General features: G+C 43.3%; 1 protein-coding gene across 1 annotated transcript in view; it reads right to left on the bottom strand.

Annotated features, from left to right (window-relative positions):
- The window catches only part of LOC100049390 (xylosyltransferase 1), a 116,297-nt gene that overhangs the window by 35,949 nt on the left and 66,976 nt on the right, over positions 1-13,372 (bottom strand). Inside the window, exons 3-4 of the mRNA XM_004066196.4 lie at positions 4,054-4,226; positions 3,731-3,933 (exon numbers count right to left, since the gene is read on the bottom strand). Of these exons, the coding sequence (XP_004066244.1) occupies positions 3,731-3,933; positions 4,054-4,226 (376 nt within the window). The remainder of the gene's footprint in view (positions 1-3,730; positions 3,934-4,053; positions 4,227-13,372) is intronic.

The raw sequence follows: 13,372 nt of genomic DNA, 5'->3' as shown, positions 1-13,372 counted from the left end.
TCTGACTGGACAGAACTGGCTGTTCATCAGAGTTTTACTTCCAAGCTTAGCAGTCAGCTCAGGCATGATGAGAGGAGAGAACAGCTTTTGAGGAAAAAATTAAATCAGACTGGCAAACCTTTTGGTCAACACTGCCGACAAAATTGAGGAGATTAGAGGCAAAGGTGCCTGCAGGCAGTCTCTGTCTCTCAAGGCACAGATGTCATGAAAAGCAGCAGTTACAGTCTATAAAGACACTCTACAAAACACAAAAAGGGCTAAAATACAAGCAGGACACATGAACGCTGAAGAATGGACCTATGCTTTTTGACAAAGCCCGTATGTAACTCATCCCCTGGCCTCACTGGACTCAAATGCACGCACAGATAAGCGGAACCCCCCACCCCCCCGGCCCTCGTCCACACACAGATCCTCTGCTGGTCTAAGTGGTTCTGTGATTGCCTTTGAGAGCCATCCATGCGGCAAGACGGACATTATCGGGGAATTAGACGGGAAATAATGCTTGTCTCCTGTCTCACTGATAACAACCGCCAGAGTTAGGCGGTACGGGGCAGAGGACCCCCCCCCCCCCCCCCATTCTTGCCTGCAACACTGCAGTGCCCTCAAAAAATTTGAACAAAATGACAACATCTTGAGGAATTATCAAGAGTTGGGTTCAAAGGTCATTAAAGAAACAACTAGATGCAGAGAGACGGCTGCTTCTTCTAGAGAGTTTCCGATGATGCCTTCCTTCCTGTCTAGAGTTTCCTTTAGTTGGAACCTGTTCCTAAACTGAAAAAGCAGCGTCGACTCAAAAACAGCTGAATGTTGTCAGATTTGCTGCTTGAGGATACCTTAGCAGACATCTGTTCGCTCAAGCTTGAACTCTGGACCTGACACTTCAAAAGGACCACATTTGCAAATTCAATGCTATAAACAGGAGCTGCATAAACTTCAGTCCAAGCTGTGTTTGCAAATGCACAACTTAGACAACTTAGCATAAGTGTGCAATTTCCATACACTGCATGGATCCAAAAATACAAAGTTCTCTCTCATTTTCCTTCTCTGACTGCCTCTTCTTGCTCCTTCGCCTCTCCCTGTTATTTCTGCCTCTCGGCTCCCTCTTTGGCTCCATCAATCGTTTCGCTCCTACATAGATGGAGCTTGAAGCCACCGCTGCCAGCTTTTTTTTAAGTAAAAAAAATCAGCCTCATGCAAATGAGGAGGCAAAATGTGGGGAAAATGTGTGCATCACAGCACCACAGCTACCTTTAATCAAACAATAAGTCTAACATGCGGGAAAAGTTTGTGCACACCATAATCAGACACGCATGACAGCAGCACTGGTGTGGTAAAACAGCTAACAAAATAAAGGAAGCCTCTGGATAAAGCCAAATCCATATTTGCTCTTAACATGTCAGCTCCAGCTGTGAGAACATCAGATCTCTTCCACCCTGTGGCTACTTCAGCTTTTCCTTCACTCAACTGGTGGACATCTGGCTGTGCAGAGGAGATAACGCTGCCATTAATAAGAGAATTTTAATTGGCTTCTGTGGAGTTACATAAAAAAAAAACTAAACGGTCCACGGCTCCCAGAAGAACTGCAGATGTCCAACAATCCGGAAATTTAAACTTCATCTGCTTTTTTCGTCACTTCACTTCAGGTTGCCATTAAGTTTGTAGGATTTTTTCTAAAATAGGAAGTTTTTGAGCAGAGAGACGACTTTTGGACCATATGGTTTACAGCAGTCCTGTAGAGTCAATGGGTATTGACCCTGGGCAATTAAATTGCAATCAATTGAATGTGTAACCAACTCAATGGAGTGCAAGCAAGCAGGCACTTGGAGAAGGTTTGAATGAATCGCAGAGGTTCTGCATCATTGATCTGTTTGGTTGGGAGCGACTGCATTTAACACCCAAAGGACCCAGAGCAGCACCGATTATGTTTCTCTGTAGTGGTGGACAGCAGGACACTGTTGTTTATGCTGCATTTTCTTAATGATTAATCATATCTGGTGCCCAATAACATTTTTGAACAACATTTGCAGTTGTTTTACAAACAAAATGTTAACAGTCATGCTTAGAATACAGCGTAAATGAACTGAAGGGGTCCCTGAATTCTACATCTGAGAAAAACTGTGACTTTTTTAGACCGTTTTCAGGCTTTTGTACAGCAAAGCAGGCAAAAGAAGGAGAACAACATTCACTTTATTAGGCTAGAGCCTTAGTCACACACCAGTAAAGGAGTTGACCCGTTAGGGTGCTGCGGGTTTTTGGCTTGTCCGGACCCATGGAGGGTCGTAAAGAGGAGTGGCTGCATCATAAGGGTAGGACAGGAGTGTCCTGGAGGCTTGTACAGCCTTTTCAAGGAGGTCATGAAAATGGAACGTACTATTGTCGCGTCTGTGGTAAGTGTATTGTTATGTATTTGTAAGTCTAATGTATGGCGTACGGGTAAGGCTGCGATCTCAAATACAACTGCCAAAGCGCGATGGGGAGGCAGAATAGGCAGCAGCTCTATTTGGACAGCGTGTAAATGTCTTCAGACGGTGGCCGTCCATATCAGGTGTCACTGACCACCACCCGCCTGCTGGCCCAGGGCTGATTAAAGTGCGGGCCATTCTGACTGTCGCCGCGCATCCTTGAAATGGGCAGCCACTGACAGATGTCAACTTTTAGAGAAAAATCGTCCGGTCACCATAAAATTTTAGCTTTTTTTAAAACCTCCCCAGGCATCTCGCGACGTGCAAAAATGCGACTGCACCCCCCCGATTGCAAATGCTGCCATGTGGCCCTCTGCCGAATTTGCTAAAAAAAACTTGCATTTCGGTCGTAGCACGGTGGCATTTCAGGATATGTGACTGTAGCATAAGGCGGTGCCCTAATGCCACATGCTAGTTGGACGAGGACTGGTCCCTTACTGACAAATGCTGCTTGCAGGTGATAGGTAAGCACGGCCCACACAAACTACACTTTGATTGTCCAATTTCCTAATTTCTAACAGTCAGACTGCATGCCAGCAACTGCAAGAAGCCCACACTCATCACTTAAGTAGCCAGCACCAACAGGATACTTCTGCTATCAGCAGGATTTTTATTCTATTTATTTTTTGGGATCGAAAGAAAGAAAAATGTTTTACGCCTGCACTTCCCTAACTTCCCATTTAATTCCCCCCTGCATGTGTTTGCTACAACCAGTCACTTGCAGGATGCCCATGGAGAGAAATGTGCATCAACATTTTGGCTCTTCTAGCTCACCGACCTTGATGTTTTATGCAGGGCGGGGGGTTCACGTGCCCCGCACAGGTTTGCCTGCTGACAGCCTACAGTATATCTTGCCACAAGGGCAAGTGAATAAGGCTTAAAAAACAGCAAATTAGTAGATTGTTTTCTCCTGCTGCCTTTGCAGGGGTTATTTTAGATCACTTTGCTAAAAGAAGTGAGATGGACCGCTCTCTCATCACTACTACCGCCACCTGTTTTTGTTTCCTTTGCTTGCTTCCTCTTGGAGAGAGCTTAAAGCGGACATTTTGGTTTTGGATAAAATGCTCAAGCTCTTTAATTTTTCGCATTACATCCATAAAAACCCAGCAAAAACAAAACATTAACAAAAAGCAGGAATCGACCTGTGTGCTGTATTCCTGTTGGTTCTTATGTAATGTGTTTTCTTTGAAAAAGTGTTTTGTACATAACTGCAGAGAGACAGGCATGGGAAAGACTTGATAACTGGAACACCCTCCTGTCTGTCTTACCTGATGGGGTAATCAGCAGCGCTCAGATTGATGAAGAAATCCCAACTCCAGTCCCTCATTGCCAGCAGGTCAGCCATGCTGCGTAGATACATGGTCAGCAGACTGGCCCCGCCCCAGATGGTGGCCATGCGCCATGGTGTCACCCTCACGTTGGGATACTTCATGGCCATGATCTGGACCTGCCTGTGCAGGTAGTTGGATCTCTGAAAGGTAAGATCAAATGATGACTGAAAGGAGACTTTAAATATATCAAAGCAATTTACTTTAGGAAAACTTGCCCTCCAGTGGATTAAAACTTGAAGCATCTCCACTGCGTGACTCACCTGGTCAACATGTATGTAATAGAAGTGGGAGGTGTGGTAGATGGCTTTGAAGAGGCGCTGAAACTGGCGAGAGGCTCGTCCGTGAATGACTAAGACAAACGCGATCCTCACAGGGTTTGATGGAAAGCTCTCGGCAGAGTGCTCGTCCCACTGGATGTTCACGTTAGCTTTACCTGTGGGAACATGTAAACAATGGAAAAAAATCTGTGGGCAAAATAAAATGATGAGCTCAAAAAAGCAGTCTTTCAGAAGCCAGCTGGGGGTTTGGAATTTCCAGTCAGCTTAATTATAATAACCTTTCTAAGGCCACACAGCTGCACTGAAGCCTCAAACCAACAACCCCAATGTCAAGGATTGGATGGATTGTTGAAATTGCACAAATGCATTTTTTCCTTTGCATTTCGTCTTTCTTGGAACACCTCGGTAAGCGGGACCAGTCTGTCTGATCTTACTGCTTTCTTCTTTAACGGTCGGAGATTTTCTCTCTTTAGTCAAGTCTAAACCAATTTTGTATTTGGTGGAACTGCAGTTTTAAAGCAGTGAAAATGTCAGATGTAAATTTTAATGCCAGTTTCTCCTAAAAATCTGAATTTACAGTTGCTTGTTTCACATGTCTGACAATTGTGCAGCTTTTTTGATTATTTTTTTTAAATACTAGAATTTTACTGTGCAACTGTAAGATTGATGTGTTTTAGACATTCAGATGAATATTCTGCATGAAAGTTTGTCTTTAAATCTTCTCTTTAAATGCTGCATTTAAATAAGCAGGAACTTAAAAATATCAGAAGAAGTCTCGATTTAAGCTTTTGAAAGCCGTAAAAATGTTCAATCACAGATGAGACAGTAATTTATTCAAATACCTTTAATTGGCGTGAAAGGTATGAAGTCCTTGTCACGTGTTTCCCATCATAGCAAGTGGACGCTAGGAAGTTTACTTTGTATTTTTGCTGAAATATCCTAAACTGACATTAGGACATTATACTTACAAAGAAAATATACATACATCTAAATAATAGAAGCCAATAGAATTCTGAAAATGACAAAATTCTAATATATCATACTTTTAATATATCATACTTATATTATAGTATACTTGTATAGTACATGTGTGTCCTTTGGCTTTTTTAAGGTTGTCTGTGCCCGTGGGGGGTCATAAACAGGAGCAGCAACACATTAAAGGAAGCGTGGGTGGGTACTTCTCTAAAATTGGCGCAGTTTGTGTCCTTAAAGATTTTTATATTTAACCAAACCACAAAATGTGTTTTAAAACAAGAAATGAAAAGATCACCGTACCATCAGAGACATCATGAAAATGGAGTGTAGTATTGTCAAGCGTGTGATAAATGTATGTGAAGTGTTTGTATTTGCAGTAATTGTAAGGATTTAGTCATTAATGCTGCATCACAGGATGTGTGGGTTATTGTCAAAAAAAAAGTACATTTTCACTCTATGGACTCATTTTTTGCCCATATAAGCCTGTATTCACCCATAAGGGCAGATTTGACTAAGGCATCACAGTCATTGCAAAAGTAATCGGAAAGAATGCCTGATCGGAAGGAAAATGCGTCATGTAAACAATGCCGTTCGGAATAGTCTGCCCCGATCAGACTCGTTCGGATCAAAATTTCTTTCCGATCGAGATGGGTGGGTTATACCGATTGTTTATCCAATCGTTGTGCATGTAAACGGTTCATTCTGATCGTGTGTCACTACTGCTCTGGTTTACGTTATGAATGGACGGTGTTTCGCTCCAGAGAAAGCTTTGGAGTGCATACGGGACCGACCAGCTCTGCGGACGCCCCGTGCAAAGCGCCGCTCCGCTCTCGCCCCGCTGGCTCTCCCCTCTCTTTCACCCCTCGAGGGGGATGCCGGGTAGGAGCGTTTCGTTCCTCGTGACCCAGCACCCGAGCTCTGTGTCCGGGTGCTAGTGGACCGAGTATCTCAGAGTCTGAGCAGAGCAGCCGGATTTATTAATGTGTGTTTGAGGGGAGGGGAGGATGCTTTGTTACGTGTGCGTTTTATTGTTTGTTACGTGTGGGAGACTTGGATGGACTGTGATCCGTCCCCCCGCTCTGGGTTAGCGGCTGCCGGCTTCAGGAGAGCTGCGTCCGAGCCGAGCACGGACCGCCAGCTCACACAGCGGCATTGGGGCAGTGTGTGTGCTTAGAGCAGAAATGCCTCTTAGTACTAAGAAACCGTTCAAACAATCACGTGGATTTGTGTTTCCAGTTGTGTCCCGACAAAATAGAGGCTGAGGTTATTTCCACATATTTACGTACAGCCAAGATGCAGATTATAGCGTTTCCCGCATGGATTAAATGTTATGTTCATAGATAGGCTAAAAGTTGTTAGTGCGTGTTAGCCTCTCCTAACACTGGCTTCTTCCAGCTCCGTTCTTCCACAAAAAAGCACTGACCACACGGATTAAAAATAAAACGATGAGCGAACAGGCGCTTCATCATATTCATTAAATTAATAAAAGCATGTTTGGAAGATAGTCTCGTGTATTACCGAGCTGCTGGATAAAATGTATGTGGCAGCAGTTTGTTTACAACGGGACTCATGTCCTCTTCCGGGATTTTTTAACACTACTGCGCATGCCCAAATTATTTATTCGACCGAGAGTGTGGCCCATGTGAACGTTTGTTCTAATCGGAAACAGGTTTTCTGATCCCATGTGCACGGTTGAATTTTACCCGACCATTGATCCGATCAAGATATTTTGCCCATGTAACCGCGGCTACTGTCCCATTGTCTCATGCACACATTCACACGGGGGGCACAGCTGCCATGTAAGGCACCAACCCGACCACCAATAACAATGTGGGGTTTAGTCCCTTGCTAAAGGACAATTTGACACATATGGTGAAACCAAACCAGCAACCTTGTGATGAGAGGTTGACCAATTTACCTCTGCAGCACAGCCACTCCAAAAATATTAATTCATTCTTCTTCCGTTTGTTCCCTTTCGGGATCACGGGGCTGCCAGAGTCTATCCTGGCCACTTGTGGGCGACGGCAGGGGACATCCTGGACAGGTCACCAGTCTGTTGCAGGGGACTCCACAAATAATTATTTAAATTAAATATGACGTATAAATGTCTCAAATGTGGCTTTGTCTTAAAACGATTATTTTTAAAATAAAAATAAAAAATAAGTTTTTACTTTAAATGAACTCCTTGATGATTTCATTTACTGCATTTAGATAGATCTAACCAAGCATCCAACCCTCCATATTATCGGACCAGGTCCCTTTAAATAAAAAAAATAATAAAAAAAACCAGGAAGGATTAAGGTAAACTTTCTTCCTCCTGAAGAAATTACACTATGTTTTAAAGATTAATGAAGAGGAGGAGCAAAGATCTTTCTCAGTTTTGCCAAAAGGAAATAAAGATTTGATTCACACTTTCATTTATTGTTTGACTGCAGTGAAAGAGTTTCCACAGTTTTATCCACATACCGTGACTGTTACTGTTCTCCTCCTACAGATAAGAGTCATAAAAGTGATGCCAATGGGGCCCCGAGGGGTGGAGGGGGGAGGACAAGGCACCATTATTCTTCTGACCAAAATTGCCATAAGACTTTTGGATTTTGCCAGAAAAAGAAAACAATGAACGGACACACGCCTTGGCTGCTTTTAAACTAAACAATTCCAGCAATCCCTGAGGTTCCACAAGCGTCATGATGTGGTTTTCACCATTCCTAACCACAAACATCCAAATCTCTCTTTAGTGGATCACTTCTGCAGGGCTGATTTGAACGGATCTTAGGGGGATTCTGTGACTCTAATGTATCAGCCGTGCAGTGTTTGACTAACTTTTAAACTCATGCTCCAGTCACACCCACATCGCATTCCTACCTGAATGCCTTGATCCAGGTTTGCAGTCCCTCCTTCCAGAAGTACAGCTACTGTAGGCAACCTGAGCACTTCAGCTCTGTGATCCACAATGATGAAAGTAACTAACCACCCTTAGCCCGAACAGCTGCTAATTAAAAAAAAAAAAGATCAATACTGACTTCTTCTGGAGCTTCTCGTGCACTTTGAAACATCTGTGGCTAAGATGTTTTTCTAGCAGCCGGTCACCTGAAACGTGATGCAGACAAGGTTCTGATAGTAACTCATTTGTTTTGGATTAAAGTGTCTGCTTGAAGACTAAATCTACATCTGTTTTTACCACTAATGAGACACGTTCAGAAAATGAGCCCCATTGAGACCAGTATCTCTAGAGGCTGTTTAAACGGCCGGAGCAGGGACCACAAGAACATGGACAAACCCTGTGGTCATTTCATCCAATACTTGTTTTATGTTTGTTTAAAGCCATTTTTTTTCTTCCTGTTCATAATCCCGGGCAAACATGAGATCTTTGTTCAAACATTCCTGTCACTTGATAGAAAATACCCACATTAATCGTAATATTGGTCAAACGGCCACACCTCTTCCATTCTTACAGCTCGATTAGGATAAAAAGAAAAGAAATTCAACGAAATGCACCTGTGGGACTATTGTTCTGGATACGACAGTAGATCTAATCACTTTGAAAAGGTTATGGAGCCACAATGTAGGTTTTCTTTTTTCTGTTGTGAGGTTATGCCACACTATGTTACCAGAAGTATTTGTTCACCCATCCAAATGATCAGAATCAGGTTTCCTAATCACTTGGCCTGGCCACAGGTGTATAAAATCAAGCATTGTCATAGGAGGCCACCTGTGGATCCAAACAGAAATGTCCTCACTCCTAAATACTCCACAGTCAACTGTCAGCTCTATCATAACAAAATGGAAGAGTTTGGGAACAACAACAACTCAGCCACAAAGTGGTAGACCACGTAAACTGACGGAGAGGAGTCAGAGGATGATGAAGCGCATAATGCAAAGAGGTCGCCGACTTCCTGCACAGTCTATTGCTACAGATCTCCAAACTTAATGTGGCCTTCTGATTAGCCCAACTACAGTACACAGATTCATGGAATGGCTTTCCTTGGCCGAACACCTACATCCAAGCTATACATCACCAAGTGCAATGCAAAGCGTCGGATGCAGTGGTGTAAAGCACGCCGCCACTAGAATCATACTTTTTCATCAATTTTCCAACATGGAAGCAAGACGACTCAATCTCTGAGGCTCCACCTTTCGTTCCAAGTGGGTGCCGCCCATTTCATGATATCGACCTAGAGCTGACCTCGGCATGGTGTCCGCATTTCGCCCATAAAAACAAACAACCAAACATTTACAAAGATGTATGTGCATGTAAAATAAACACGTTTTTGCGGATCACTGCTAGCTCCACGGAGAAAGTGTGTGTTTGTGTTCCCCTTAGGGCAGTGCTGGCAGCACAGACTCTTCCTGGAAGGGTTGTTCTTCACTTATCTACATCACAAAATGAGAACCTGCTAGTTTTCATGGATTGGGAGGGGCTGGTGCTCAAAACGCAGGTTATTAGAGAAATACTCAGAAATGTGTGAACGGATCAAAATACCGCTTTGGCGTCATTTTTTTTTAGAGGAATGAACATTACAATACACTTAAAACCTCAAAAAGTTGGTTTTGCATGGTACAGGCCCTTTAAAATCAGCCTCAAGATGGAAGTGAACGAGTTGTGTATCGCTAAGGACACACAGAGAGCAGTGCTCTCCCTCAATAAAGCCTTTGGGTCCTTGGTCCTGTCATCACTCGGGCTTTTTGGGCCTCATGTGTTCTCTTTCTGAGACAGACTTGGAAATCTTGGCCCATCCAATGACCCACATCCTCGTATTAGACAGGCTGCTCCTACTATTTACTAAAACTGCTTGCGGTTCGTTCTCAGTGTGTGTGCGTGACCATGTGTGCGTGTGTGTGAGTGACAGTTCTGAGAGGAATTTGCTGTGGGCTGTATTAGATTGAACAGTAATTGGTGGCCAGCTAAGAAGGTTCACTGGTTTGCTCTGCACACTGATAATTGGCCAGACACTTCACAAAGCGCTTTGAGAGTGTGCGCTATGCTAGCTAGCTGAACTAATGAGCACTTCGTTGTGAGTGTGGAAGAGAGTTGAACTTTTTTGTCCAATTTTTCATCTTAACCCCTCTTTTGTGGTGTTTTTCGAGCAGAATGCACCTGAAGAAGGAGCAAGGAAAAAAAAGAAAGAAAGAAGTCGTTTTCTCTCAAAATTCATCACTCTTCATCATCCCCCTACCCTCACCATCCATCTTACAAACTGCTCTCTCCTCGTCTGTCCTCACCCTGCTTTACCCCTCCATCATCTGGTATAACTTCCAGCTTTTAAGGAGTTTCCGTCTGCTCTGCTCCTGTAAGTGATTAGCACTAAGCTAACTCCCAAAGGCTTTGTGTAAAACTGCATTAGAAAAGGTCTCAGAGACGGTGTCTGCTTCTTGAAAACATCCAGAGAGGATTACTCAAAAACTACAGCAATACATTTCATTTGGATATTTTTTAAATCTACATTTGTTTGCATGCAGAGCAATCACAGTCCTGACAGGATGTATGCTCTCTTTAATTAGATTTTACAGATATAATTAATTTTATATATGTATTTTACATTCAGGAGCACTGATCTTTTCCTCTTGACCCGCATGGCCTCCTTCTCATCAGTCCTTGTGGACTGGAAGTGCGCTGTCACCCCTGCAGCTATAAACTTTACATTGAGAATGAACAAGGGGCCAAACCTGATTTTAACAAATCCTGATTTCATCTGGTTGGAAAATCAAATTTGGCAGGAACCATTTGGGCTGGAAATGAGATTCAGCCCGGATGATCCGGACAAGTTTCCTTGACAACGCTGACAGCATGACACACCTCACCGATGTCAGTGACCCAATGGAGTACACATATTTATATAGCACTTTTCCTCATTCATTATGACCGAAGGCGCTTTGCAGTCACAGTCCCATCCCCCATTTACACTCGCATCCACACACCGATGGTGGTAGAGCTGCCATGCAAAGCCCTACCAAGGCCACCAAAACACGGGCAGAGCGGGAACTGCCCCTGTGATCTTCCCATCAGTGATCGATCGCTCCACCACATTCTGCACTTTTAGATTTAATCAGAACCAGAAAAGTTGCACCTGAATTTTCCTTCATCTCAGCAAGTTTGTCCTGCATTAAGCATGTAAACACAAATAAAATCTAGCAGATGTTGGATGCAGCTGTACATAAGGTCTTTAAAATGGCTACTGTTATCTCTGAAATCCAATAAAGAAGTTAAATTTGCTAAAACTTTACTATAGTATTGAGATGATGTAAATTAAAATATAATATGCCCTGTCAGAAATAAATATAATGCATCTGAAAATCCAGCTTTGCATAAAAACATGCCAGTTGAAACTCTTCTCTTTAAATGAATAAAAACAGCAACACGCCTGTGGTTTGTGGATCTGTCTGTCTTTCGTTTTTTTGTCTGACACTATCAGGGTCTCACCTCTTCACGGGGAAGTTTTGTCTTGTTGCGCTTCTCAGAAAAAAGAACGACATTGGCAGAAATCCTTCCAGCTCTCTGGAGTCTCTTTGTCCGTCCCATGCTTTTTTATGCCAGTAACATCATGGTAAAGGCCAAAGTCATTAGGAGCTATGAGCCTCCATGAAGCCACTAACTTAAAACATAAAAGCTGTACTCTACAACCTGCTCACAGATGCCTGAAGAAGCAGTTTCTAATTTTTATTAGGTGTTGTGGATTTTCCACTCGGCTTTGAACCTTCGTCTTCGTGCTCTAGTTTGAGCCAAGCTTTAACTCTTGGCTTCATGTCAGATCCCTGGTGCATAACCAAAGGTTTATGGCCCACTCCGTCATAAACAGACTGCAAAACAAGCCTCAGTACTCAAGTCTTCCCCTGCTGTGCATATAGCTTCAGGTGTTTTGGCTTTTTTACCGTGTTCCCTTCATCAAATGTGGCAATATTTGATCAAATTCAGCATTTCTTAGCTTTTTTGTGTTTAGAAATTGTTAATGCCTTATCTTTTCACCACTGTAAGCAAAGCAGGTTTTCCTAGATCTTTCCCAATCAATATGCTGTCCGCTTGAAAGTTGATTTGCTAACTAACTCTGACTTGCAGTTTTCCGGTTCGATAGGATTCCAATGGTCGGAACTGTACTGTGACTACTGTAGCGCTAGGTTTTGTCTTATGAAAAGTTTCCCCCAACGGGAAAATGGTCGCCAAAGTCTTTGAAAATGGTTCTTTATGTTTCCAAGGGTTGACCTGTAGACAAGCAGAAGCTGCTTCTCTACTCTGAACCTTCCTCCTTGGCTTTGACATCTGAGGAGTCCTTCACCCGGAGATCATGCATGTTGGTGTTTGCATGCTCACAGAAAGCTGCTTAATAAATACGATGTTGGTATTGTTTGTGATTTCCTGAAAGAAAACTGGAGGACATGCCTTTTCACAAGAGCCTGTCACTGCAACCTTCGTGGATGGGTTGATTACATAAATCCAGTGGGATCAGTGCCAAATACTTAATGTCAACAGCAAGTCTTACAGATGTAATTTGCCTGCAGTTGGAGCAACCACATCAGCTGCTCTGGCCAAATAAACATCTCTCTTTGAGCCTCAATCTCCAAAGATATCATTCACTTTTGACAGGAAGCTGATGAGGATTTGATGCATGATGAAGGCTGAACTATCACTTATTCCCAACTTTTTTTAACATGCAGCCCCTTTGGTTAACTCTGCATTCTTGTGGTTAACACCAAACTAACAAAATTTCTAATCTATTCAAAGCCTCAAGGACAAAGTATTGATCAAATCAAATTGGACCATTTTTGGCTAACAAGGTTAGGAGTTAAATTGGGAAGGGGAACCATGGAGGGAAGAGGGAGATACGAGGCTGGCAGGCAGAAAGAGAAGTGATTTAATTTAGTTGTCATGTTGCTGCAGCGAGACAGCAAAGGAAAAGCCCTGCTTGGTTTGTTTTCTTTTGTGGATCCGACTGTCAGTACGAGGGGAATGTTAGTTACTGCAAAAACACAGGTGAGCAATACTGCTACTGCTGCTGGTGGGAAGAAAAACACGCAAAAGCTGCAACATTTGCAATAAGAAGTAGGGAGGGATTCATCGGTAAGGCTAGGACGTATAACGTCTCCTCTCCTACTGTCCGTGCTGGAATAAGTCCGCCACTGTGCACGCGCCTGCCTGCATGTAAATGAGACGTGCACGTAATCCCGGCTGCTGTTGGAGGTTGCTCACTGACGGCTGCAGCTTCGTTTGCAGCATCCTCAAGCAGCCTGCAGGTGCCCATAAATTCACAGGAAGACAAAGAAGTTTGAGTAGCTGAAAAAGAGGGAAGAACCGGTGTTTGGCAGCCCGCTCCACAGAATAAGAAGACATTTT

Source organism: Oryzias latipes, chromosome 1 (assembly GCF_002234675.1).
Source record: "Oryzias latipes chromosome 1, ASM223467v1".
Classification (NCBI taxonomy): domain Eukaryota; kingdom Metazoa; phylum Chordata; class Actinopteri; order Beloniformes; family Adrianichthyidae; genus Oryzias; species Oryzias latipes.
The sequence above is the reverse complement of the archived record's forward strand: the minus strand, read 5'-3'. Positions and strand labels throughout refer to the sequence as shown.